The 27,612-nt window shown below is 56.1% G+C and overlaps 2 protein-coding genes across 7 annotated transcripts; one reads left to right on the top strand and one right to left on the bottom strand.

Annotated features, from left to right (window-relative positions):
• Positions 1-323: 323 nt before the first annotated feature.
• On the bottom strand, positions 324-17,730 carry PDZD7 (PDZ domain containing 7). Its single transcript, XM_057736504.1, is given in 18 exon segments — positions 324-608; positions 1,023-1,123; positions 1,437-2,033; positions 2,549-2,620; positions 2,771-2,862; positions 2,974-3,065; positions 6,464-6,639; positions 7,236-7,286; positions 7,605-7,644; positions 7,646-7,701; positions 8,881-9,078; positions 9,564-9,971; positions 10,366-10,426; positions 11,618-11,765; positions 12,009-12,185; positions 12,702-12,876; positions 13,186-13,326; positions 17,434-17,730. Coding segments are annotated over 18 exon segments (3,024 nt in total). The 5' UTR covers positions 17,657-17,730; the 3' UTR covers positions 324-392.
• Positions 17,731-18,825: 1,095 nt separating this feature from the next.
• SFXN3 (sideroflexin 3) lies at positions 18,826-26,904 on the top strand. Of its 6 annotated transcripts, XM_057737377.1 has the most exons (12): positions 19,962-20,007; positions 20,493-20,674; positions 21,181-21,344; positions 21,982-22,156; positions 22,501-22,595; positions 22,947-23,022; positions 23,186-23,271; positions 23,489-23,616; positions 23,806-23,855; positions 24,689-24,738; positions 25,199-25,246; positions 25,515-26,904. In XM_057737377.1, exons 3-12 carry the CDS (start codon positions 21,184-21,186, stop codon positions 25,609-25,611), a joined length of 966 nt encoding a protein of 321 aa, XP_057593360.1. In that variant the 5' UTR covers positions 19,962-20,007; positions 20,493-20,674; positions 21,181-21,183; the 3' UTR covers positions 25,612-26,904. The 6 variants fall into 6 exon arrangements, with proteins under 6 accessions (XP_057593361.1, XP_057593358.1, XP_057593360.1 ...); XM_057737378.1 differs by lacking the exons at positions 19,962-20,007; positions 20,493-20,674 and adding an exon at positions 18,826-18,884; XM_057737375.1 differs by lacking the exon at positions 20,493-20,674 and having other exon boundaries at positions 19,935-20,007.
• Positions 26,905-27,612: the final 708 nt, after the last annotated feature.

Raw genomic sequence — 27,612 nt, 5'->3', positions numbered from 1 at the left:
AGCACCTTGTCCTTGACACCAAGTTTATCTGGAATGGGCAGAGCCTTAGTGACAACTGGGGAGGGAGAATGGGGGGAGGGGATTTGAGCCACCAGCATGGAGCTTTGGGAGTAGGCAAAGCAAGCAGGAGTGGGAGGTTCCTGAGGCCTGAAGAGGTTAGTAGGGTCCAGGGAACGGCAAGAGGATTATCTGGGGTCCGTGGGAAGAGTTATGGGATAGCTGGGGAGAGTCTGGGATGACTTACCAGGAGGCTGGGGGGTTGGAAAGGGGACTGGGCAGGGGGTCAGCTGCAGAAGACTGGCATCAGTGGGAGGGGTCCGGGTATGGGTGGGAAGGGCACTGATGGGAGGTTCTGGGAGACAGTGGGAGGTAGCTGGAGTACCATCAAGGGGTCAGTGGGCAGGGGAATGTTCAGCAGGAAGCCACTGTTCAGTGAGGGCTGATGAGTCAGAGGGCAAGGGCGGTGGGTCAGGCCCGGGGACCCTGACCACAAGCTCCATGGGCTCCCGAGCCTTATTTCGATAAGCCCGGCGGATGGTGTCTACTGCCCGCTGGTGGGTCACCTGCTCCAGGCTCTCTCCATCCACTGCCACAAGCTCGTAGCCAGCCTGGGATGGGGGTGGGAGAGTCACAGCCCTCCCTCCTCAGGTCAACTCCACCCCACCGCCCAACCTCTCACCTTTCACCAGCTAGGACACTCCTCCCCATCTGGGCAGAGGGGATGGACAATGGGACTTTTGTGCCCAGAGCCCATTGGGGGCAGGATGGGGCACAGACAACAGCCTTTTGTCCCTTGGGGCTGGGGTGAAACAGGATGGGCTGTCTTCAGGCCCAGGCTGGCATGAGGGGACAGATTTTTCTCTAGGTCTGCTCATCCAGCAGTCCTAACCCCCCTGCTCCCAAGCCTTCTCCCACGACTTGGTCTAAACATGTCTGGCTGGAAGATGAGTATGTACCAGCCCCACCCTCTGCCAGAATTCAGCTCTGGGCCTAGGGAGTGGGCCTGGGTGCCCTTCACCCACCTGAAGGGCCCCACTGAGGAAGGCGGCGCCCCCAGGGAAGATCTTTTCTATCTTCACCATGGGCTGCACCTTGGACTCAATGCCCCCAGAAATGCTGATGCCTAGTGAGAGGGCAAAACACAGGGTAATAGTGCACCCACACCTCTAAAACCCTGAGCTCCCAGGAGAACCCAGGACCCACCCCCAAAGAGAGAGCCCTCAACGTCTCCCAAACCCCCAGATTCTATTACTACTCAATCCTCAGTTCACTCTAGATCCCAAACCTCCCAAATTAGATCCTCCCAACTATACCCCAATACCCTGATTCTTTCCCTAGTCCCAGGTTCCCTAGTTATACCCCAAAACCAAGCCCACCAACTTCACCCACATCCAAGAGCCCCTGCCCCCACCAGGCCCAGTCCCGCCTGGACTCACCCAAGGACTGCTTCATCTTGGACAGAGTGATGGTCCTCAGCTCCCCACGAGGGCCCTTCACGGCTGCCTCCTTGGCTGTCCCGCTGGTTCCATTCTCAGAGGGCCCTTGACTGCCCCCTGCCTTGACCTGCCCGTCTGTAGATCGTGGCAGAGGGGGCCTGGCCTTCCGAGGCTTGAGGTAGCGCCCACTGGCTGTGCTGAGAGTGGGGACAGGCGCTGGGGATGGGGAACGCCTGCTTCCGGGGGACTTGCCTCTGCCCCGGCTGCGGCTGCGGCTGCGGCTGCGGCTCTGGGCTGGGCCCTGGCTCCAGCTCTGCCGAGGGTCCTCTAGGGTCAAGGGTTCTGTCAGCAGCCAGTTAGGCCTCGGGGGCCGGGGAGCAACAGGGGGTGGCTGGGGAGGGGGTGTGCGGGTGCTTCGGCATGGGACAAAGGCATCTACTGGCACGTCTTGGAGCGGGGGGACCCCTTTACGAGAGTGGCGGGAGGCAGAGGCACCCAGGGAGACCTGGAGGCCCCCCAGCCGCTCCCTCAGCTCCCCATCATCTTCTTCCTCTGAGAAGCCGTTCACAGGAAGCAGGTAGAAGCCTCCACGACTGTCTGTGGAAGAGGGCCAAGGTCAGGCCACCCTCTCTTCAACAGCCCAGACCACCTTGCCAGACCCGATCCTTGCCTTTGTTGGTGTAGGGAGACCCAGGCCTGGGTTTGCTCAGGCCCTGTGTCTGTGTGCCCCACAGTGAGGGGACGCTGCCCGGGCTCTATTACAATAGTATTTTAATACTTTCTATTGTAATACTTACAGTCTTATTTTAACATGTCTAAGTAAAAATATGACTCCCACACCAAGCTGGTAATTTCTCAGAGATTATTGCATGAAATGAGATGATTTAAAAAGTGAGTGGGTTTAAAACCAATTATTAAGTAAATAATAGTACAGTACATGGTGAGTGGACGTGATAAAAATGGTTCTAGCAGACGAGGGATTTCCTTCGGGTAACCGCATGTACCTCTGAAGCCACAACATGCCATGTGAGGACAGGGATGGAAGGCCCATTCTCCCTCCCCGAGTCCTCCCGGGGTGTGCCCCCTCCCCAGGTTCTGGGACTCTGACTGACCAGGCACAGGTGTGATGAGGTGACGCTTGGGTGGTGTGTCCTGCCGGGCTGGTCGCAAGGCAGGAGGCCGAACTGGTTGGAGAGGAGAGCAGGTCAGGAACAAGACTCCCTAATGGACACAGCTGCAAAGGCCCAGGCAATCTCTGCCCCTCTCCACTGGGAGGCCCCACCCCCAGCCCCACCTGGGGCTCAGGATTCACAGCCCTGCCCCTGGCTGCTGACCTGCCTGGCTCTTGAGGGCCTCAAAAGCCTCCAGCTCCACAGGCATCACCATGCTGTCAAAGCGACCCAGGTCTGTGGGGGCCACCACACTCCTGGGGGAGGGCAAGAGATGAGGGGTGGGCAGGGCTCAGCTCTGGAGGTGGCTGGAGGGGCTTCAGCCCTGGAGAGGTTAGGGGAGGTATCGGGGTCCCCTTCCTCCCCACCTGATGTCCCTCAGCAGCAGCAGCTTCGCGGGCCTGTCCAGAATGGCCAGCAGGGGCCTCACCAGGTCCTCCACTCCACCCTCATGCACGTACTGCAAAGAGAGGCACCACAGGTCAGACAGCAGCAGGGACTTCCAGAGCTCAGTGAGGGGACATGCCTGGGCATGGAGGGACCTCCACGTTTAGGAAAAGTTCTCCCCACCCCCAGGCTGTCCACAAGATGGTCTTATCTTGGTGACTGGGTAGAAGCCTGCAATAACAATGACAGCGGGTTTCCGTGGTAGTGCAGTGGTTGAGAATCTGCCTGCCAATACAAGGGACATGGGTACGATCCCTGGTCTGGGAAGGTCCCACGTGCCAAGGAGCAAAAAAGCCCATGAGCCACAACTACTGAGCCTGCACTCTAGAGCCCACGAGCCACAACTACTGAGCCCACATGCCACAACTACTGAAGCCCACGTGCCCAGAGCCTGTGCTCCACAAGGGAAACTATTGCAATAAGAAGCCCATGCACCGCAATGAAGAGTAGCCCACGCTTGCCACAACTAGAGGAAGCCCGCACACAGCAACAAAGACCCAACGCAGCCAATAAATAAGTTAATTAATTAATTAATTAATTTTAAAAAATAATAATAATGACAGGACTGTAACAGCAATAACAATAACAGCTTTGGGCCTTTTCCTAGGCCTTTTACACATGGTCTCTCATTTAGCAACCTCTTTGAGAGGTGACATCATTATTCCCGTTTTAAAGATGAGGGAACTGAGGCTCATAGAGAAGGACTTTGCCCCAGGCTACACAGATGAGGAAGTGTGAAGAGGCATTGGAACCTGAGAAATCTGGCTCCTCCCTGCTTTGGTACCGGAAAAGGATATGCAGGGAGTGGACTCTCCTCCCCACCCCCACCTCCTAGACAGAAGGAAGGAATTCCAGCCAAAGACTAGGCTGTGTGCCTGGCTGTCCCTGCTTGTATCTGCACACAGACCTACAAATTAGGCTTTGTTCAAGGCTGGAATGGGGACTTTGGGGAAGGGGTGGCCCTATAGAAAGCCTCTCCAGTCAGTACCCATGGTGGTGGAGGCCTTTCTGCCTGGCACTGCCCGGATGCCACCAGCCACACCCCACCAACACAGACAAACTGGCAAACTGAATACTGGGAGCCACCCAACTTGGACAGCACACTGCCCCCTAGTGCCATGAGGGACACATACTGATTGTGGGACACACACGGAGCCTCCGGGATGTGCACGGACACAGGGAAACAGCACACCCTGGTGGCCAGAGTGAGACATTCATAAATATCTGGGAATTAAACTGTGTGTGGCCCTAAACCACACACAAAGTTACAGGGACTCACACATATCCACAATGCACCCCCTTTTGTCTGGAGAGGTACATGTAATTGCACAGAACAGGTCACATATGTGCACACACTTCAAGTCCACAAACCTGCTTTCAGCATCCACTAAGTACCAGGTCCTGTACTGAGCAGTGGGGGCAACAACAGCAAAGGACCACGTGCCCCAGTAAACTACAAACCAATGGTGATGGGGCAGAGGGAGTCTCAGAGGAGGGTGGGAAGATCACGGTAGGCTGTATGGAGGCGGTGGCACTTACACTGACTCTTAAGGATAAATGCAGGGAATAGCATGAACGTTGGGAGGAAAGGGTGGTGTGAAATAATGAGTAGATAGATGTTTGTTGACCACTGGGCACATGAAGGGCCTCCATATAGACTGTGCAGGTTATGACTACAGTGGGAGTAGTGCCTCTAGAGCTGAGCAATTCATAACCTGTATAAACCAATGTTATATGTTACACGGGGGAAGATGATGTGATGTGGTGACCATGGGAAAGCAGGGGTTAGTGAGCTGGGGAGTCAAATCAGGCAGGGCCTTGAATGTGAGGATAAGGAACTTGTACTCTGTTCTGCCAACAAAAGGAGGCTGCAAGAGGGCTTGGGGAGTGTAAAGTGATCAAAGAGGTGCTTTATAATGTCTGGTCTGGCGGCTGTGGGGAGATGGCTCAGAGCCAGAGAGAGGAGGGAGGCCTGAGGTTCGGGACCACACACCAGAGTCACTAGGGGACCTTTACTAATCATTCTGGCCAGGGCCCCACCCCCCAGGATCTGCTCTCCTGAGGATCTGATCTCTTGGTGTGGGAGGGGTTTGGGTCAGGCTTGGATGGTAGGCATTGCTCTCCAGGTGCTCTGGGGCACAGGCAGAGGCCCTCCAGGAGCAGAGGGATGAGGGAACGGGAGCCGACCAAAGAAACCGACACAGAGCTCCACCTAGTGGCCAGAGCCTGGAGCCACAGGCTCACAAAGGCTTGTTGATACACACAGCCCCACTTGGTGCTCAGAGCTGAGTGTGACACTCAACTGAGTTTAGCCCATGGCCCTTAGCTGCCCCCCAACATGCAGCCCCATATGTAGCTCTGCTGCAAACCAAGCGCTGGTAAAAGGATGCATGAATTAGTGTGCCTCAGTCTCCAGGTGATATACACACAGATACAATCATAGGTACCCCACAGATAAACAAATGCATACGTCACACAGACATAACACAGCCCCACCCTGACCAAAGTGAGGGAGTGGAGGGAACCACAAAAAATTTCCTGAAACTCCTCAGCTTGCCCTGGTACACAGGACCATGCATGCACTGATGCAGATCCAGCACAGGGAACCCATCACAGGAAACTCGGGGGTTCTTGAGACAGAGGGATAGAAGAGGGCCTTCCAATCCTCCTGGAGGGGGTGACCTGTGCCTCCTGCAGCCTCCCCAACATTCAGGCTACAAAGGCTCCCTCAAATCTACCCTCTACCCCACCATGGGGCCCTCTGCTTCTGTCTGAAGTGGAAGGAAACAGAGAACAACAGTGCAGATGTTGGGGGAGGCTTGGGGTATGTCTGGAGAACAAAAGATTACTTACATGGGTAACGGGGGTGGGGGCCTGGCATGAGGCCAGGGCTGTTGGCTGACCCAGGAGTGGAAGGAGGCGTGGGGGGTGGGGAAGGCTGGGGTTTAGAAGAGAACAGAGAACAGAGCAGGCAACTGCAGGGACTCGGGTCCTGAACTCATCACCTGTCTGGTCTGGCTCCTTCTCTCCTTAGCTTAAATATCACCTCCTCAGGGAGGCCCTCCCAGACCACACCTCTTAGATTATTTTCTCATGTTCCTTTTCTTCACTGTACTTCACGTAATTTGTCACTATGGGTGCTTATGTTTTAGTTACTATCTTCCCTTCCTGGCTTCAAGGTCAGCGTGTGTGTGTGTGTGTGTGTGTGTGTGTGTGTGTGTGCGCGCGCGCGCGTGCATGTGTGCGCGCACTCATGGGTGCCCATGTTATAGGGGTGATGTCTGCTTTTACTTAGCACTGGCCTCACAGCATCAAGCCCAGATACTGGTCAGCAGATAGTGGCCTGAGTGAATGAGGGGCTGGGTGACTGAGTGACCATGTACTGGGGCTGGGGGAGGGCTGGAGGCTCACCCGGGAGCAATGGCGGGTGACAGCCAGCACCTCGTCGTCAGTCAGCAGCCGCCGGGCCAGGTCCTCAATCAGGGGCCGTCGGCTCGCCCAGGCCTGCACCCGCTCATCCACATCGGGCAGCTGGCTGGAGGGGCTCCGGGACCTGGCAGAGAGCAGAGCCCGGCCCCTCTCCCGGTCTGCAGGGCAGGAGCAAAAGTGCATGATGAAGGAGCCAGGAGCCATCAGAAGAAGAGACAGGGGCTCCCCTTAGTGGGGTCAGATCCCAGAACAGACTGGCTAAGGGGCCGATGGAATCCCAGCCTAGCCCATATGCTTCCCATCGCGGTCTCCCACAGCAATCTGCCCATCATTGGCGCTCCAATCCAGGCCCTTCAGCCCCTAACACAGACCCCTATCCCAGTCTGTTCCTTAGTGGAGTCCTAGCCCAGTGCCCCCTGGGTCCTCTGAACATGCACTGTCATACAAGTCTGTTCCCACTGGAGTTCTAGCAAGGCTCCCTCTCTCATCTCCCCAAAAATCTGTCTTTGGGAGACCCAACTCAAGCCCTTAGTCCTCAAAAATGCACCCCAATATCTGTCTGCAACACTATCTTTCCTAGAAAGTGTAGTCCAATTCTTTTAGCTGCCCCCAATGTGCACCTCTCTATCTGTCTGATCCCCCATGCTTGACCCCAACTGAGTTGAGCCCAAAGTCCCTTAGCTACTACCCCCAACATGCACCCCATCTGCAGCTCTACTGTAAACCAGGCTTGGGAGAGGAATGCATGTATTACCACGTCTCAGCCTCCAGGTGACAAACTTCTGCACGGGCCCCACTCCCCCTGCTATGAAAAAAGAAAGAGGCTCAGCTAAGTTGCAGCCCTGGTCACCTATCTGAAAATGGGGGTTGGGGGCTCAGGACTGACTGGATCACTGGTTTGAATGGAGAGTTCAAGGCTGGAAGGCGATGGGACTGGGAAGCAAGAAGCTAGGCTATTGAGTAGGGTCTTGAAGGCCATGCTCAGGCCAGGGACTTCATTCACAGGCAATGGGAAGTCAGTGAAGGCTTTGGATAAAGAGAGGGTCCAATCTGCACCCTGCTCATGGAGGTGCATTTGGAAGCAAATGAATGGAGGGAAGAACCCCAAGGGCAAATCACCTACCTTCAGGGAACAAAGAGGAAAAGAGGAGCCTTTGAAGGAAAGAGAGGAGTGCCCAGAGAAGTGGAAGGAGAATCAGGAGAGAGCAGGGCTCTGGGGGCTGTGGAAAGAGAGATGGGTTTAGGGCGGGGGCTGGCCTTTCCTGATTAGAAGGGATTGTCTCTCCATGAGACTGTCACCTTGAGACCCCAGGGAGGGGCAAGGCCCAGCTCTTCATCCCTTGGTTGTTTTTGCCTACCCAACATCCACTTTCCCTTCTAGAAACAGCACCCTGATTTCACCTGGGGACACTCCCCTCATCCTGCCATTCTCAGTCCTTTTACTGCAGAGTGCACACATGACCCAGGCTGGCCAATGAAAGCACCCTCTCTCTCTCCCAGGTCACAAGTGATGTGTTGAGCACGTGATTCCAGCTGGGCCAACAAGAGCCTGGGACTTCAGCTGGAACTATTTAAGGAGAAGCTCTTTCCCCTGGGCTGCTAAGACACAGTGACTCTCTTACCTCCAAGTGGCAAAGCCAGCAAGATAATGAAGCCAACCAAGGGGAAAGAGGAACCAAAAGATGAAGGGGGCAGATGTCTGAGGAGATGGTTTAAACATTTAGACCCAGTTTAACATCAGTAGCTGAGCCAAGAAGCGCTTTTTAAAGCTAGCTTGAGTTGAGTTTCTGCCACAGGCAACCCCAAGAGTCTCAATGCATCCACTTTGGGTCCAGTCTCTGAATCTCACCAGAGAGATGAGATGCCCTCTGTAAGGGTCCTTAGGAAGCCCTTGACATGAGTGAAGCCTGTCTAGGCCCTCCTGCCTGGGCCTTGATCTAGAAGTGGCCTTGCTCAAGATGGTGCTAGAATTGGGTAGAGCCTGTGGAGCTCTGGCCAGGGGAGGTGAAGCCAAACGCTCTAGGAAAGGAGTGCCCTGTCTCCCCTCAGCACCAAGAGCATGGGGATCTGACCCAAGGTTTTCTCATCTACATTGTGCCTCTTATCAGTTTTCTCTCCTGTAAAATGGGAAGATGAGGCAGTATAACAAGGACCATTACGTTTTCTGAGCCCCTTCTGTGTGTCAGACCGTGTACTAAGTGCTTAACATACACTAATTCACTTATTCCTCGTTACGCCCAAAGAAATAGGTATTACTGCTCCCACTTCATTCATGAGGCTCGCAAGGTGAAGTGGTGGCTCACACCAGGACAAGGCAGTGTGGGATTTAAGCTCAGAGCTGCTGGGTAACGACGTGGACTTCTCCTCTGTCCTCACTGTCTGACCGGCCCAGTACTTACCTTTCTCCAGGTCCAGGTTGGGGCGGGGCTTGGCCGGGCTCCTGCTGTCCAGCGTCCAAGCCTCTCTGCGCCCATCCCCCGCCAGCCGCCCCTGCCGCCCTCCCTTGAAGAAGAGGTTCATCAGGGTCTTGGAGCGCTGCAGGGCCCCCTTCTCCCCAGGGGACCCCGACTTCTCCTTCCTCCGCTGCTGCTTCTCCTCTGCAGACACGAGGGAGCACCCGGGGGGCTGGAGGGGTGGGCAGAAGGGAAGGACGAGGGCCAGGGGTGTGGGGAGGGGCAGAAAGAAGGGAGAGTAGGGGGCAGACAGCACCTGCAGCTGTGTGGGGAGGTGGGGGTGAGGATGGGGTGGGGTTCCTCTGCCAACTGTCCACCCTCCCCCATTCACAGCTACAGCTATATGGAGAGGGGCCGGTGTATGTAGACAGGCCTGGGAACTCCAGGATGGAGGGGCTGAGTTAGGGCTGGTTTGGGGCCCAGAGCTAACAAGCTGGGGTTGGGTCTGAGGGTAGGTTTTGGGACCAGACTAGTGTAAAATGGAGCCCAGAGCAGGGCCTGAGTGTATTCTGGAGCTGGGGCTGGGCCAAGCCTGGTGCAAAGGAAGGTTTGGGACGCAGGACAGGGTGCAAGACAGGTTTTGGACCCAGGGCTTTGGAGAGAGCAGCAGCCACCCATCCCCCACGTACCCCACAAGGTCAGGTGGCTCTGGGAGCGGGTGATGGGGGGCCGGGGTCGGCTGAGGGCCAGCAGCAGAGCAGTCTTGGGGGACTCAGAGAGCGCAGAGCCAAGGCGGCGGGTGGGTGGGGGGCCATCGGAGCGGATGGCTGTGTCCCTGAGGATGACTGTGGGCCGCACGCTGCACCAGGTCTCCACGTGGCCCCCCGCGTCTGGCTCCGTCTGCATGGCCGTGTCCGCCCGCCCCCATCCTGGGCCCCAACTGCCCGGCTCCTCAGGCCCCAGGCAGACATCCATGCGGTCCGAAGGCAGGGAGCCCGAGCCCTCGGCGGAGCTGTAGGGGGCACTGGAGGCGAACGAGGAGACGCTGGAGCTGCTTTCCGAGGCAGGGGACAGCTGCTGCAGCACCCCGTTGCTCACTGCGGGCAGTGGGGAGGGCAGGGCCCGCTCAGGGATCTGACCGGGCGGCTTTGGGGCCCTTCCAGGGCTGCAGACCACCCGTGGGCTTGGCGGGGTAGCGCTGGGCAGGTTGTAAGCGTGGGGTCCAGGGAACCCGCTGCTCAGCAGTCCTGCCACTGGCCGGGTGAGAGACCTTAAGCAAGTCACTTCTCCTCCAACCACCCCCTGGGACTCCAGACCCCAGGAGAGCCTGTAAAGGAACCTGCAGCCTCTCAAAGGGGAGCCCAGAGATGGCTCTGGGTGTGTGAAAGTCCTGAGGAGATCCTGGTGCCCCTGCCACTTATTCTGCACAGATTCTGGCCCCACTTTAGGGCCTCAGCCCTTTCTCTCCAACCTTGGGACCTAGATACTTACGTCGGTCCAGCCAACAGTATTCAGAAACCATCTCCTTGTATGCAGGGTACCGGCCAGTTTCCTGGGGAGGGCATGGTGGGCACAGGAGGGCAAGGGGAGTGGGTGACAAGGGAGGGTAAGGATGGGGCAGCGATGGCACAGGAGTCAACTTTTCAACCCGATTACTCTCCTGCAAGTTCATCACACTCTAGCCACACCAGCCACTTTATTTCTGAACGTGCCAAGTTCCTCTATACTTACGGCCTTTGCACTTGCTGTTCCTTCTGCCTGAATTCTTTTCTTTCAGCTCCTCTTATGGCCAGCTCTTCAGGTGTCACCTCCTCAGAGCTAAAAGGTCCTGACCCCCCTTGGCTAAAAGGGCCTTCCCAAATTACCCCCATTCTACGTGTCTCGGTTAGCTTCCTTATAGAAGCTGTCACAATCCACATGCCTGTCGTTTGTCTGTTTCCCTCCAGTAGCCGAGACCTTGTCTATCTTGGTCACTGTTGTAATGCAGTACCTGGTGTAGTGACTGTCACGTAGTAGGCACTCAAAAATATTGAATGAATGAATGGGGGAGAGTGGGAGAGAGGAGGAGTGTTTGGGATAATTTGAAAGGAAGAAAAGGGAGAAATGGGATGTGGGAGAGGTGGGAAATAGAGGTGGGGGGGGATGGTAGAGGAGGCACTGAATGATGAGATGGGTGAAGGCTTGGAAGGGAGAGGACAGGGGCAGGAGCCAGAGGCCGGCGCTAGGGGAGAGTGAGATATCACCTCCTTCAGGAGCCAGGGTGGGAAGGACTTGATCCTTAGGCAAGTGTGAGACCCACATGAATAATGAATCCAGGCGTCTCCCCTGAAACCCAATCTCTGGCTCCAGCACAGCCTTCCCTGCCCTGTGCCCTGAGGTTGCCCGCCGCCCAGGTCCTGCCCAAAGCCACGGCTACCACCCCCTCTTCTGGGCAGGAAATTTTCTCCTTTCACCCCTAGACCTCCACCACTCATACAAAGGGGCACTGGCCTAGGCATCTGGCAGGGAGCAGGACTGAAACCAGGCCCTACTACTGATCAGCTGAGTAACTGACTGTGATTCCTGAGCTCTGCCACCTCTCTGAGCCTGTTTCTTCTTCTGTGAAATAGAGATGAGGACAAGGCCTGCCTTACCACTCACGAGGCTGTGGAACGTCATAAGTTGCACAACATTAAGTACTAGAGTGGTCTGGGAAGTCCTTCCTATAGTCTGGCTTCTCCCTGTCTCCCACAGTCCTGCCCACCTTGATGGTCAACATGATGTGTGTTTGGCCCTTCAGCACCTCCACGGCCTGGCTGTGGCTGATGTCGTCGAACCTGACACCGTTGGCCGCCAGGACTTGGTCCCCCACCTTGATGCCGTTCTCCTCGGCCAGTCCACCGTGGTCCACTCTGGGCTCAGAAAGGAGGCTGTCTGATAGGCCACCTGGCTGCCCTCCCTCACCCCATTCCAGACTCTTCATTTGAATACAGGATGCCCCAAATTCCTTGACCCTCCTCCTGGTGACCCCTGACCCCTCTCCAGATCTCATCCCTAACCTAGGTCACATGGACATATCATTGGCCAGGACTCACTTGCTGACCCATCCGCAGGTCCCAGCCCGACCCTGTGTCCTTTCCTGCCCCAGCCCTCACTTGGACACGTAGATGCCCAGGCCAAACTCCTTGCCCCCGCGGATGTTGAAGCCCAGGCAGAAGTCGTCGGAGGTTGTGTAGAGGTGGACGATACGCCGTGCGCTGTCTTCCGAGCTGCTGTCGGAGGGCATTGAGCTGCACTTCTCCACCACCAGCCGCCGATTGACCACATCCACCCTGGACAACAGCATGGGGCCCTCAGCCTGGGCTCCATCCACCCACCACCCTCTCCTCCCCGTAGCCAAGACAATTGTATAGGAAAGGTGGGTCTGCCTTTGAGGGACTCCCAGACCTGAGATCTTCACTGGGACATAGATTTCATCAAGTCAGGGAAACCACACAAATCTCTCTTTACTGAGCAGCTCTAACTGCCAGGCCCCATTTCAAATCCTCCCCGGGCCCCCGAGGGAGAAGCCCTGTACTGTCCCCAGGCTCACAGCTGCAGCAGCACGGAGGGGCAGGGCCACTGGGGTCTGAGATAGAAGAGTGTTGGGAGGAGGGCTGGGGGAAAGACATGGCCCTTTGTCATTTTGAGGTCAGGCCATCAGATCCCTGTGTTTCCAGCGCCAGGGGATGGGAAGAGCAGAAGCCACACTAGCCAGGCCCCGGGCTGGGCCCTGTGCCCTCGGCCTCTCCCGCCACGGCTTTGGGTGGTAGTGCTGGAGTGGATGATGTGGGGCCAGGCCTGCTCACCAGGTAGTCTTCTCCTTGGAGAACTTGATGCCCGGCACACGACCCATGCGCCTCACCATCATGTGCAGGCGGCTGCTGCCCGTCAGCACCTTCACAGCACTGCCCATCGTGGTGCTCTCCAGGCTCAGCCCATTCACCTCGGTGATCTTGTCCCCCACGCACAGGCCAGCCCGCTCTGCACCAGGGGAGTGGGCGCTGGCGTGGGCCCCTTGGGAGAAGTCCCCCAGATTGAAGCTGAGCCTCCCCCATCAGACTAGGCTCCCTGGGGTAAAACTTCTTCAATGAGATTGGGACCCCAGGTAGGGTCTGAGTATCCCCCATCAGACCAGGGATCTGTTCATTAGCCCCTTCCATCCCCCCCATCGGACCAGGCCCTCCAAAGCTGAGGGCCCTTTCCTCTCATCCTTGACAGCAGCATCGCCACACCCACCGAAGTGGGGGTCACATCCTAAGCCAGGACCTCATCCCGGGGGGCCCTGCTCACCTGCACTGCTCCCCTCCTCCACTTTGCTGACAAAGATGCCCAGGCCGTGCTCAGAGCCGCCCCGCACACTGAACCCCAGCCTCCCAGCTGGACTCTTCTCCACTCGAACTGCATGGATGATGTCGCTTTCATCACTGTTGGCTGTTGGGGTGGAGACCCAGGCATGACTCCCCTGCCCGTTCTGGGCACAGAGGGTCCCTGGGTTCCCCAACTTGGGGCCTTCAAAGGCTGGATTGCTGGGCACAGGCACCCGGGGCCCTACATGAAGGGGTAGGCAGCTAATTTCGGAGTCCTCGCTGAGGGATTTTGAGACCATGGGCCAGGGAGGGTGTGGGAGCAAGCAGGTCAGGACTCCATGCTAGAAGCCACTGTTCTCCTTCTCTCATAATGTGGGGGTGGGGGGGTGAGGGGGGGGTGTATCTAATCCTTACTAAGCTTCCCACGCCCACAGGCCTGGAGTAGGGCAAATTCCAAAAAATCCTGCCCCTCTGAGAGTCAGATGGATGGAAAAGAGGTTCAAGATTGCATTCTATGAGGCACAGTCAAGGGAGTCTGGGCTCTCCGGCTTACAGCAGTGATGAGTATGGTAAGTCTATCTTCAAATAGTTGAAGAGCTGTTCTATAAAAGGCATTAGATGTTTCTTGTCTGTGTAACCCATGGGGCAGAACCAAGCCCACATAGTGGAGTTATATGGAGGAAGGGAAATAATAATAAAGGAAAACTTTCTAAAGCCTTCAGCTGGAAGACAATGGAATGAATTTTCCATGAAAGGTAGTGAGTTCCCCATCATTGGAGGCATACAAGTTGATAGTTAATCCCTGTCTGGGATGTTGTGGAAGGATCCTTGAGGTCCCTTCTATCTTATGGACTCTGTGATTCTGGAGGTGAGGGCTCTAGGAGCTACTTGACTACATGAGGAGAGAAACCCAAAACACCACCATGTTGCAGTATGTGCCCAGAATGCAAAAGTGGTCCTGTCCATCAGTGATGGGGAAAGTCAGAGGAGGGCGTCCTTAAGGACTGGAGCTGTCACGGAAGGTTTCTTGGAGGATGGAATTTGGATGCGTGAAGGGGAAGGGAAAGGCACCGACGAGGGGACAGAGTGAGCAAAGGCTCAGAGGTGGCCTTTTGGTTAGAGAAAAGTGAGGGAACTGGAGGGATAAGTTGGGTCCCAGGTGGGAAGGTGAGAGTTCTTCTTGGGCAAGGCTTACTCAGAGGTGTTTGAGAGAGGAAATCACACACACACACACACACACACACACTCTCTCTCTCTCTCTCTCTCTCTCTCACACACACTTCTAAATCGAACTAAGAGAAATCAGATTACAGTTCATGAGCAGAGCAGCTCAGGAAGAAATCCCCAAGGGCAGCTCTAGGCGGGGACAGTGCAGGACAGAGGTGTGGGAGATTCTGGGGCTTCCTAGATGATTCTATCTGCACAGGTCCCAGGACCTTCTCAGCCAAGACAAGGAGCCTTTGGTTCTCCTGCCCTTCAACTCTTTCTCCTCAGTCCCTCTCAGGGGGCCTCCCTAGGGCCCTGGGTCAGGGGGATGTCAAATCTGGGGTTTTGAGCCTAGGAGCTTGAAGCCTCTCAGGAGGAAATCTTCTCTACCTCCATTGCCCTAGCTTGGGCCACAAGTCATCCCTCCAGGCACTGGGCAGCCTCCTTACTATCTCCTTGCTTCCACTCCTGCCTCCTTTAATCCATTCTCTACACAGTGGCCAGAGTCAGCTTTCATACTAGATCATGCCTTTCCCCTGATTAAAAACCTCAATGCCTGCCCTTGCTTCTAGAAGGAACTTCCTTGCATGCTCAGTAAGGCCCTCCCTGGGCTTCCCTCTGCCCACCTCTCTGCACTCACCTCTGGCCACCCTCCCCGGCCTCATGACCTTTGGCCACACTGACCTCCTTCCTGTTCCTCTCACCGGCCAGTCCTTTCAGGGTTCCCTCTGCCTGCAGTGCTTTTGCCCAGACCTTCATAAAGCCACCTCCTATTTCCACTTCCTCCTGGCTCAGACGCCACTTTCTCAGAGACGCCTTCCCGGACAACCCTCGCTAAGAAAGTCCTTTCTCCCTCCTCCCAGGTAGTCTCTGTTAGAATGGTTCTCAAAGCAAGCTCTTCAGCCCAGCAGCATTAGTAGCACCTGGAAAGTTATTAAAAATGTGAATTTGGGGGTTTTACTGCAGACCCACTGAATCAGATGCTCTGGGTGTGGGGCCCAATAATCTGTCTTTTAACAAGCCCCCTAGGCATTTCTGATGTATTCTGAAGTTTGAGAACCACTACTGTATCATATCACCCAAATTACATCTTCAAGACTCTTACCATCCTTTCTTATTATTTGCTTATTTATATATTATTTATTCTTGCTCTCCTGTCACTGGACCATAAGCTCAATCATGGTAGGGACTTGGTAATTCTGTCCACCAATGTATCCCCAGTATGTTGCACAGTGCTTGATATTTGTTGTCTTTTTTTTTAATGAATGAAACAATGAGCGGAATAATGAATAAGTGAATGAATGAGGAGATTGAGGAGAAAGGGCTGATTGGGATTAAAGATAATGCGGTTTCTCTGGGACCCGCTGAGTCTGAGGAGCTAACAGGAACTCTTGGGGGTGATGTGGGTGGCAGTGTTCGCCTTCTCACTGTGTCTCCCTTATCAGCTACTGTGGGCTTCTGGAATGGTCTAAATAATAATGTGGGGGAGGGGCTCCAGGCTGTAGTGAGTTGGGAGATGTTTGTGCTCAGGCAGAGGGGACGATTCTGAACTCACAGGCTCCCAACCCAGACAGGCCAGGTGGTTGGAGCGATGCCCCAGTCCTTCCATTGCTAGGGGCTGTTGCTCTCCTGGCTGCAGTGGGGCACTGGGGTGAGGCAGAGGGACAGAGCACTCATGGAACTTCTGGAAGAGGATCTTTAGAGGGACCATGAGCACAGGCCTTGCGTCATAGTCAGGCTTGGAGTACATGGGTTTGTGAGGGGGAGGCATGGTGTACTTCTAACATGATGGGACTTGCAAGGGCCGTGCTGCAGTGCCCCCTCTCTCCCCCTCCATGGCTCCTAGCTCACCTGAGGACTTCTGCTCCATGTGTAGGATGACACACTGCCCTGCTGCTCACCTGAAGGTGAGGCCGAGCATGGAGGGTGATGGGGGTGAGTGTGATGGGCCGCTGGTGCAGGAAAGCCTGCTCCCTGAGCAACGTGCTCCCCCCTCGCCCCTGTGGCCTGGGTTAGGGGACAGAGGGGCCCAGCTGGGTAAGTGGAAGGAGCAGGGTCTGAAAAGTCCAGTCTGGGATCCAGCCAGGGAAGCTCTGCTGGCTGAGAGAGAGGAGGGAGCTGGAGATACTTATCTGGTCCTGTTCATGGAAAGCCCAGGCCCAGGGGGCCCCAATCCCTTGCGGGTATTTGAGGTCCTGCCTTGCTTACCGGCTCTTTGTCGCCTCACATCTGTCACTGCAGCCAGGCTGTCTCCTAAGTGCCCGCCCACCATATTCCATGCTTTTCATTTCAGTCTTGTCTGTGATATCTCCACTCCACCACCAGCTGCTATCATTGCTCTGTCTCTAAGCCCTGCTACACTGGAAATTTCTGGAAGGTAAAGACTGAGCCTTGTTTCTCTGCGGGTTCCCCACAGGACCTAACAAGAGCTGGTATAGAATAGGTGTGCAATGAAACAGCGTTAAGCAACTACATAAGATTAGGTGTCCCCCTCCCTCAGGGGCCAGACCTGGGGCTCTCTCCTGACCCTCAACCCTCCTCCTCTCCTCGCTCTTTGGAACATCTTCCACTCTACCTCTATCTCCATCCTCTGCACCTGAAGCCTTTAGTTCTGTCTGTCCAGCTAGACACTGACTTCTCACAGCCCAGTGCAGAGCTGGGCACACAATGGACTGGTTGATGAAGAATGTCCTTCTCCATTCTGCCCCACCCCCCAACGTCATACAGGAATGGGTTTGGAGAAAGGAAGAGTCCATAGGACGCCATACCCCCTTCTCTGCCTCCATGCCCAGACCTCCCATCTCTGACCTCTCCACAATCCTGGAACACTAAAGGTTTGGCCGAAAGGTGAGAAAAGAGCAGCTAAGGAAGTCTATGGGTTATCAGAGGCCCTCTTTCCCTGCATCCCTACACTCCCATGTCTTGAATTCCCCCACCTGCATTGGCTCTGCCTCCTCCTGTTTAGTGCCTGCCGCCCCCTACCCCCACCCGCAGTTCCCGGCCGGCGCCTGGGCCCTGCCCCCACCTTCGATGGGGGAGTTGATGAGGATGACTCGGCCCATGGGCGATGAGGCTCGGATTCCGCGGGGGGGCCCATTCAGCAGCCGCCGTTGCTTTCTCAGCAGGTATCGCGTTGCGGAGCCCGACTCGCTTCCCAGGTGGCCTCGGGAGGAGAGGGAGCTCAGAGAGCCGGAGCTTAGGTCTCCGAGGCCCAGTGGGTCGAAGCCCACGGAGAAACCATGCGCCATGGTGGCTAGACTGGGGCAGCGCCCTACAGGTTCAGAAGGAACCTGCTAGCCCTTGGGAGGAGGGCCCCACAATGCCCCAGGCTCCATGAGCCTTCTGTGTGGACTGGGATCTCAGGGACCGGGAGCCCCCGACCTCTGCTGCCTCTCAGGAGTGTGTGCTCCAGGCCTGTGCAGGGAGAGCAGGGATTGGGGAAGGGGTGTGAATGCGGCCCCTGCTGCCCCCCAGAACTTCCACCGCTTCCCCTGATTGGAACATCCTACCTCCCATGCCATAGGCCTCTCACCTCTCTCACCACTGGCCAGAGAACTACCCATTTCAGCCACCATTGTGGACTTTGGGAGCCATTTATACAACCAGGTGGATGAGAACCTCTCTTTCACCCCTAGATCCTGCTCTCAGCTGAGTCATCTACTCCGGTAGGTCTCCAGTCCTCAGTAGAGTTTGAGAGAGTGGAGATGGGATTATTGCCGGCCCTAGGGCTGCAAGCAGTGTGACAGAAATCTGGCCCAGGGCAGTTCACTGCACCACCTCTCCTGTGTATGTGGGTAGGGGGCCAGCCCTAGGGGCTCAGGTCTCCAGGGCCTTCAGAACCTGGGACAGCTGCAGCCAAGGGCCCCGGAGATTCCGGGGCCCCCAGAGATTCCCCAGGCCTCAGGCTGCCGTCCCCTCTGTCCCCGCTTCCCTCCCGTCTAAAGAGGTGCATGAACGTCTCCGAGCTTTGCTGGCGAGAGCCTGGCAACATCCCCCTCGAAACCTGGGGCCAAATCCCCCAGAGCAGCTCCGGGACCCAGAACGCAGCACCCTACCCCCGGTTCGGTCCTCCCGGCCCCCCTCACCTGCTCGCGCGTGTGGCAGCCGCCGGCCTCGCCCACCCGCGAGCGCGGGCGACTGCAGCAGCAGGGGGATCCCCGCCCACGCCCCGCCGAGGCTGCAGGAACAGGGCTGGCCCGCACAGCCCCGCGCTCCCATTGGCTGGGAGGGCCGCCAGTCACTCCCTCCCACCACCTCCCTTGGGTGCCCCGGACAGCCTTTTGTAACCTGGACTGGGGCCTCTGGGTTCTACCCGCTCCAGTTCGAGTTCTGATACCCCACCCCGCACCACGAACTTAGGGCTTGGGTCTCGGCTCGCCCGGCTCCCGCTACCAGTTCAGCGCAGGGGAGCCCAGAACCGCGTCTTTTCCAGGCCAAACCAGCTACCAGGGCTCATGGAATTGTCTCCCCTCCGCGGTAATCCCTGAGGCCTCAGCGAGGGAATGTCACCTGGGCAGAGCAGGGCGTGAGCCTGCGGTGGGCAGGAGCGAGGGCTGGCGCCTGGGTGTGCGGCACGCATGCTCTGTATGGTGACTGGGTGAGTTGTGAGTGTGTGTGTGTGTGTGTGTGTGTGTGTGTGTGTGTGTGTGTGTGTGTGTGTTTGAGCGCTGCCTTCACGTGCATCCTCCCTCCATGTCAGAAAATGTCCCTCTGGCCACCGAGTTCTGGAAAGGACACAAGGCAGGGAAGCTGGTCCCAAGACACTAGAAGGAAGAAGAATCTTTCTGTTCCATTTGCTTGATGCAGATAGAGGTGCCTTGAGCTTTCTGCCCCTTCATATCCGGGGCAGAGACTGGGGCCAGGGTCTGTGATGCAAGGGTAGGGATTGGGGGCAAAAGGAAACTGGCGACCCAGGGGAACTAGAGGTTACAGAGGGGAGGAAAGAGGGGACTGGGGAGGAAAGAGGGGACTGGGGAGGAGGAAAGGGCTGGGGACACTGAGGGGCACGGGCACGAGCAGAACCGGAATGTGAAGGGGTGAGAATGCCGAGGTGCTGAGAGGACCTTGTGGAAACCGGGGTAGGAGCCTAGGGGGCCAAGAAGGCAGAGGCCACTGCCAAGGCAGCCATCAAGTAAACAAGCCGGCCGGTAACCCGAGTCCCTCTGGGCGCACCGTCAAAGGATGCCCCTGAACGCCGCCCGCCTTCGCCCGGGGTACCTAGACTCCTTGCTGTAGAGGCCGGGTGCCTCCCGAGGCCAGCCAAGGGACTGCAACCAAATGGGGCAGCTCCTCCCCTCCTCTCTGGGGCTGCGGACCGGGCCAGAACTGATCCCTGAGCCCGGATTGGCTGTGGGAGATAGGGTAGGGCCAGGTCTCAGTGGCCCGGGCTGGGGGCGTCGCCCTTAATGACACCCATGCCCCCAGGCTCTGCCAATCCCTGGCCTCGCGGGGCGGATGCGCCGAGGGAGCCCCCGCCCTTCAGGCTGGTGAGCGTCACGCGTGACGTTACGCGTGATGGGTGTGAGGGCGGGGGCGACGCGCGGAGAAGAAGGCGGGTCTGAGAGCTGCAGAGGCCGGGAACCCAGGCGCCCAGGAAAGCGTGAGTGCTCGCTGTGCCTGGCGGCGTCTGGGGTCGGGGGAGTAGGGAGTTGAGGGCTGGGAGTTAGAAGGGGAAGCAGCTTCTGTTCTGCGGGATTCAGTATCTTAGGCTGTAGGGAGGTCCATGAGGCACGAGGAGAGGTTGGTTCGGGAGGGGATGTCAGGGTGGGGCTCTGTGTGGGGTGGGGCCTCACATTCAAGTGTCTGCAACTGATGGATATGGGGGTGGTGGTGTAAATAACGGTCTTTGTATGCAGGGCGGATCCACCCTGTTTGCAGGTCTCTGTAGGGCGAGTATGCTGGTGTCTTTGTGTGTGGGTATGTGAATGTGTGTGAGAGGGGAGGGGAGGGTGTGTCTGCCTGTGAGGGAGGAAGTGTGGTTGGAGAAGATTAGTCATTCTGTAGGATTTTGCCCAACATGGCCAGATGGCTGCTTCAAGCTTTCCTCTGCGTGGAGGGGTCACTTACTGAATCCTGCTTCTTTAGAGGCAGGTAGCTCAGGGAGAGGTGGATGGGTGTCTGTGCCAGCCCTGCCCAGCTGGGGAACAAGGAGAGCCTTGGACCATTCAGTGTGGGTTGAGGAAGATGAGTCTGGAAAGGGGACTTGTGCATGCCCAGAAGCACACCTGGCTGGCTGGCATCAGTCCCCTGTTTGAGATCTGGAATAGGTAAGCCCTGGAGTTGCCAATGAGCCCTTGCTCTCCTCCAGTCAGGGCCTGGGGTGTGGGATGGCTTATGCCATCTTCCCAAACAGCCTTGGGGGTTTGTATGTAGGTCTCAGGGCAACCGGGGCCTAAGGCTGACATGAACAGGGGTGTGTAATGCATATAACCTGCATTTTTGTGCATACAGACACAAGAGTGGCTGCATGGGATTAGTCGCTGCTCATGCGTCAACCATGCACATGTAAATCCTCGCTCATGAAAATCTGCACCAGGCCAGAGCGCAAGGACATCTGTTTTCCTGGCCCTGTTCTCCAGTGGCCCAGGGCAGACTGGAACATTGCCCAGAAAACAGCTCCTCCCCCCACCCTTTCTTACCTATATGGAGTCACCTTGAGCTCTAGAAGGATTGGCAATAGGCCCAGGGACCAGGACAGCATCACCAAAGTCTCCCCATGTGGAGCCCTCAGACCCCTCCTCCCAGTCCTCTGACTTTGATCTCTGCCCTGCAGAAAATGGGTGAGTTGCCTTTAGATATAAATATCCAGGAACCTCGCTGGGACCAAAGCACTTTCCTGGGCAGAGCCCGGCACTTCTTCACTGTGACCGACCCCCGAAATCTCCTGCTGTCTGGGGCACAGCTGGAAGCTTCCCGGAACATTGTGCAAAACTACAGGTGACGACCAACCCCATCTAACCCTGGGGCTCATTCCCTGCTATTAATGCAGTAACTTTTGCACCTGCCTTCCTGTCCCACTCCCCCACCCCCTCACTCCCTGGCCCTATCTGTTGGAATCACAAACAACTAGGGCACAGAACTTTAACCCAAAGGATTTCAGGGTATTTGGGTTCAGGAGGTGGTGTTGATATTTATGGGTAGGGGGCTGCTCTGTGCTTCACAAACCTTCTATAAGGACTTGTCCCACTACTGGGCCACCCTCTGCAAGGACGGAGGGACCCAAAGTTGAGTCCCAAGGAGGTAGGAGGACAGCCTTCTTGTCTCCAGGAGGAAAAACCCTTGCAACACCCCAACTATTTTTGACCCATTGGAAACCACCAATACCCATGGCCTAGCATTTGGGGAGAAACAGAAGGGCACCCCTCTTTGTGTGGCTAGAAGGGAAATAGAAATAGGAGCCATTCTTCTGGGAAGATGTGATTCTTCCCCAGAGACAAGGAGCTCTTTTGTTCTGAGACTGGAGGCCAAAGTGCCTGGTCCTCTGCCCAGACTTCCTCTGAACTGGGTGGGCAGGGCTTGGGAAGGCAGATCTGCCCCCTAGAATTGCCTGTCTGCTCCTTGCCAACCTCTGCAGGGCCGGCGTGGTAATGCCAGGGCTCACCGAGGACCAGCTGTGGAGGGCCAAGTATGCGTATGACTCTGCCTTCCATCCGGACACAGGGGAGAAGGTGGTCCTGATCGGCCGCATGTCAGCCCAGGTGCCCATGAACATGACCATCACCGGCTGCATGCTCACCTTCTACAGGCAGGTCCTGTCCTCTGTGTCTCCTCCCTGGGCGCTCTGTCCAAGCTAGAGTATAACTTGATGACTAGGCACTTGCTCTCTGGGCCAGTTTGGGCAGAAAATTGCGGGTGGGTGAGAGCTTGTGTTAGAATCCCTTCCATTCCTCAGAACTCGGCCCCTGGGGTCTTCCCACCCCAGAGACAATGGTTGGGTTTGTGTAAGGAGGGTCATGCAGGGGTCACCAGAGCAGGTTCTAGGGTCATCAGCAGGGCCCCTCCTGAGGGTTTGGGGATAACCTCTGGGGTTTTATTTTCAGTGTCCAAGGATGTGGGACACTGTGGAAGTAAGTGTCTTTGTTCCCTCAGGAAGACCCCAACCGTGGTGTTCTGGCAGTGGGTGAATCAGTCCTTCAATGCCATCGTTAACTACTCCAATCGCAGTGGCGACGCTCCCTTCACTGTGGGGTGAGAACTCATCCCCAGGGACTCTTCTCCGCACCCGCCATGGCTCTCGCCCGTTCCCCGAGGGCCTGTGCAGCCAGTGGCTCAGTGCCCTCCTCAGAGTCCGCCCCCTACTCCCTTTCCTGGCCTGACTGAGGGCATGGGTCTTCTTGTGTATGGTTTGGGGGACCCAGTCCTCTTCAAGGGGAGGGATTGGCACTTTCAGACAAGTCTACACTGGAGCAGGGGAGACATTTCTCTGCAATGAGGCCACCTTCGTACACCTCCTGTATTGAGGATTTGGCATGTCCCTGAAGCAAAGGCACATGCTGGACTGTTCACCTCCTGCGTGTGTCCTGGCTTTTCCACCTGCAGGCAGCTGGGAACGGCTTACGTGAGTGCCACCACTGGGGCTGTGGCCACGGCCCTGGGACTCAAATCCCTCACCAAGGTAAGTGCCCCCCATTCCACTGTCCCCCCGGTTCACCCTTTATCTGCCTCCTTCTTCCCTACCACTCCTCCACCCCAACCTACTGGCTCCCCGTATCTCTCCTCAGAGTTCCTCACCACCCCGTGGCCCTTAGAGCCACTAAATGACATCTTTCCTCCCCCAGCACCTGCCCCCGCTGGTTGGCAGATTTGTGCCCTTTGCAGCTGTGGCAGCTGCCAACTGCATCAACATCCCTCTGATGAGGCAGAGGTGAGTGGCCCCCGCTCCTGGCATGTGCACGTGGGCACACCAGCCAGTCACACGAGCTGCTGGGCCTCCTCTCAGTCTGGTGCTGGGATCCTGGGTTGGGAGAACCAGCCTTTGAATCTAGGCTGTCGGAGGGGACCCCAGAGACTAGCTGCCCATGCAGACATGGCAGGTCAGATTGGGGGCCTGTGACCTGACCCCCACCCTCTTCCCTTCTTAGGGAGCTGCAGGTGGGCATCCCGGTGACCAATGAACAAGGTCAGAGGCTTGGCCAGTCGGTGGCTGCAGCCAAACAAGGAATCTTCCAGGTGGTGATATCAAGAATCTGCATGGCGATTCCTGCCATGGGTGAGGCAGGAGTGGTTTGGTGGGAATGGGAGGCTCTAAGAGAAGGGAGTGCCATTATCCAGGGGTTTGAGGACTCTGGGAGCCATTAGACTCTGGGGGGAGTGGGAGAAGCTGCAAAGGGGGATCACCCCTTCCTTAGGGTCCTGACTTTCACTTCACTAACTCCCTCCCTCCCTGCCCTCCCCTCAGCCATTCCCCCCGTGATCATGGACACCCTGGAGAAGAAGGACTTCCTGAAGGTAGGCCACTCTCACCTTTCCTGTCCTGGAAGTAGCGGTGACTGGGGGCAGAATTGACCAGTCCCCAACCTCCTCTCCAACCTGACCTAAGACTTGCTACCTGTTTGCCATTAATTCATTCAGCAAGAAGAAATTGAGCTGGAATGAAGGAACACTAGGGGTGCCAGAGGAGAAGGGAAGGAAAGGAAAGAAAGGGTTTCTATTCTGAAGGAAGCTGGTGTCACTCCAGGGACCTCTGACACACATAGGGATGGACTATCACAGTCACGCTTGATATCATGCTCGTGCTGTCAGCAATGAAAAACATTGAGACACACACACACACAGGCTCACACGCACACCAACAGGACAGATAAGCAAGGCACAGGAATACAAACTCTGGCTCATTCGTTGAATCATGTATTCGTGCATATTTATTGAGTGCCAGCCATGCACACGGAGCAACAGGTTGGTGGTCTCTATGCCTGGAGCAAATCAAGAAGGGTGTGCAGAGCAGGAGATGTGTTTGGAAAGGGGCAGTTTCGTGCAATGGGATGGGAGTGAGTGAGTGGAGGGTTAGAGGAGGCATCCTGAAGAAAGCAGCTCCGGGAGGAAGTGTGGGAAGTGATTCTGCAAGGTGAGAATGGGTGGTGGAATGCTAGGGAGGGTGTCGGCAAGCGGGCCTGGCTGGCATGGAGGGTGGTCAATCCCTGTTGCAGGATTGGGGGAAAGAAAAGGGTCATGTATCGGAGGCTCAAAGGCAAGCACTGATGGGATAGAGCCGCGGTGGGTGAATGTGTAGGGGTGAGGGGGCAGGGGACACACACCATTACATTCTCTCTCTCTCCCCACAGCGCCGCCCCTGGCTGGGGGCGCCCCTGCAGGTGGGACTGGTGGGCTTCTGGTAAGTGTGCAGAGAGTTAGCTAGAGTGTGTGGGAGTGTCCTTTCTGTGATGGATGTGGGTGGGTATTACTGCTTGATTTATATACCTCATTCATTCATACATTCAGCTGGTCGGGGTCTTGGACACCTGCAGGGCATACTAAGAGTGTTAGGGGTGATCTCTGTTCTTGAAGGTCAAAAGTCTAGTCGAAGGGGTTCTACATCCACCGTGGAAACCATGGAAGTATACTTTTTGGTACCATCCCAGCGTTTCATGCACGTTTAATTCCTGATTCTGTCACTGGCTGTGGTGCTCTGAGTCACTACTCCAGAGGCTCTTTCCTCAGCCAGAACCTAATGTCATCATTGGCTTTAATCAGTTTCCACCCCAGGGGCTGTCTCCAGAGATGGGGTGGGGTGCTGGAAGGGCACACCCTTAGGTCAGAGCTTTACAAAACTCTCCAACACTCTTCTCCCTCAGCCTGGTATTTGCCACCCCCCTGTGCTGTGCCCTGTTCCCCCAGAGAAGGTAAGTGTTGCCCCCGGGTTTGGCTGGGGGCTTTGGACAGATCTCCGCATCTCTGGGAGCAGCTGACCTTAGGTTCCTTCAGTGTGTTCTGGGAGGAGGCCTGGCAGGCAGTCAGCTTATTCTGGGGGTGGGGGGATGACAGTGATCAGGGCCTCTGGCAGTTGAAGGAGAAGATTCTGCAGCCTGGGAGGAGGAGGGATGGTGATCCCTTAGCCTGAGGCGGGTGGGCTCAAGGGACACTCAGCCTGCCTGCGCTGTTCTGTTGCAGCTCTATACACGTCAGCAGGCTGGAGCCGGAGCTGAGAGCTCAGATCCGTGAGCAAAACCCCAGCGTCGAAGTGGTTTACTACAACAAGGGGCTTTGAGGGAGGGTCAGCCCCTGGCATCCTCTCTCACCTCCTTGGACTGCTGCTTTAGTGGAGGCTTGCTGTCCTTGCCACTTTCCCAGCTGTCTGGACTGGGCAGGGGGCTTGGTGGGGGGGCAGCCATTGAGACCAGCAATCCATTAGGCTGGGAGAGGTGCCCCCATAAGCCTTTTTCTCTCCTCTGATTTCAAAGAGCAGGGTCACATAATCCCTTTCTCCTGCACTAGTGTGTCTATGTACGTTCATTCATGATATGTGCATGTGTACAGGCTGTCATGGGATGTCCTCATTCTGGCTTCCCTTCTTGGCCTCCTGCCACCTGCCAGCCAGTCAGGGTCCAGGACTTTCTTGCCTAAACAGTTCCACCAGCCAAGTCATTTCTGACGGAATCTTGCCCCTTCTGAACACAGGAGCCCCAGGATCTTAAGACAGAGACTGAGAGACACTAGCAGGCCAAACTGGGCTGAATCCTTCAGATTTCTGCTTCCTGACTCCTGAAGCTGACTCAGGAACTGGGCTGGCAGGGGAAGATGTGTCAGGATAAGGGAGGCAGGGGGCTTATCCCATCCCCCACAACTTGGAAAGGGTCATTTCCTCTCCTCTTCTCTGCTAGAACAAAGGAGTGTCAGTGTCCTGTACTGCTCTGGCCATCATCCCATCTCCCCCACTCTGCAATATGGGCACCTTTAGGCACAATCCTAGGAGTTCTTGGACCGCTCTGACATCATAATCTCAAATCTAAATTTACAATCCCAACGCCCTCCCCCAACCAAATAGCCCCCAAAGCAGAGCAAGCATTCCTCTTTAAGAGCCCCCACTGCACCCTCTTACACAGGGACGCAGCTATGGGAATGGTGCTTAAACTCCACAGGTGTCTTAGTGACTATAACTGGGACACCTCAAGGGCAACTAGGCCCTGAGTGTACAATCTTAAGACAGGGAATTTTGTGTTCCACTGATCTTGTTAGACATTCAGCAGGATCCTGATCTTAGTTCTTTCTCTTTCTTGAGGCTTGGTTCTGCTCCCACCCCCACCTCCACCTCCAAGGGGAAGAAGGGCCCAGTTGTCAACGGCTAGTCCAAAGGGGAGGTGGGTTTGGGGATGGAATATGTGCTGGTGAGTTCACAGAGTGCAGAGCTGGACCTTGACTCCAACTCCTGTGAGCTCTGGCTGAAATGGGGTGAAGGCCCCAGTGGGATCCTCTAAGAGCACTTTCCTGCTTCCCCAACCAACCACCACCAGTAAGAAAAGCTATGGTGCCATTGTTACTCAATAAACTGAAAACCTGTCTACTTCTTGATCTTCTTTCAATTCTGTGTCCTGTGTGCCTAGGAATAGCCTCCCAATTGCGGCCTTCCCTTCTCTCTCTACAAAGTTCAGGTCTTAGTCTCTTCCCTTCCCTTCTGTAGGGAGCCTCAGCCCCCAGCAGAGGGCTCTCTCAGGTTAGAAAGTCAGTCCTCCATCAGCACCCTAAGTACTAAAGTAGAGGGGATGGGGGTAGATGCCTCCACCTTCTGTTCTCTCAACAGATGGAGTCCTGGCTTCATTTTCTTTTTTTCTAGGGGGTGCTGATCACACACCTACAAACCAACTCAGGCTCTGGGCTTCTTGGTTCCCTTCAGGCATTTGGCATGGGGTGGTGGCCTCTGGTAGAGGAAGGCTAGAGGGCTAAGGACTGCCTGGCTCCATCAGAGAAGTTGTTAGGGTGCCAGCACATCTCTACGCCCCTCCACACCCTCACTGGTGCAACACCAGAACAGGCCTAGTAGGGACCTTTTGCTAGTTAACGCCCCTTTCCCCATCCCAGGGCCCTCTCCTCCCTCCCTGCTTATAACCCCCACCTTTTTTTTTTTTTCTGGGAAAAATAAAGCCCAGAGTTCATGCCTATGTGTAACTGGTGAGAGCTACTGTTAAACAGTGTATAGTTGCCTTTCTCTCTCTCTCTCTCTCTTTTTGGCCATGCCTTGCAGGATCTTAGTTCCCTGACCAGGGATTGAACC

This window comes from Hippopotamus amphibius, chromosome 5 (assembly GCF_030028045.1).
Source record: "Hippopotamus amphibius kiboko isolate mHipAmp2 chromosome 5, mHipAmp2.hap2, whole genome shotgun sequence".
Taxonomy (NCBI): Eukaryota; Metazoa; Chordata; class Mammalia; order Artiodactyla; family Hippopotamidae; genus Hippopotamus; species Hippopotamus amphibius.
This window is presented reverse-complemented; position numbering and strand designations above follow the sequence as displayed.

Bases quoted from the DNA above. Each gene is read 5' to 3' on its own strand.
- SFXN3 (XM_057737378.1), top strand. From the start codon at position 21,184: ATGGGTGAGTTGCCTTTAGATATAAATATCCAGGAACCTCGCTGGGAC. The intron at 21,345-21,981 runs GTGACGACCAAC...CAACCTCTGCAG, and splicing joins AACATTGTGCAAAACTACAG to GGCCGGCGTGGTAATGCCAG. The intron at 22,157-22,500 runs GTCCTGTCCTCT...TCCCTCAGGAAG, and splicing joins TGCTCACCTTCTACAGGCAG to ACCCCAACCGTGGTGTTCTG.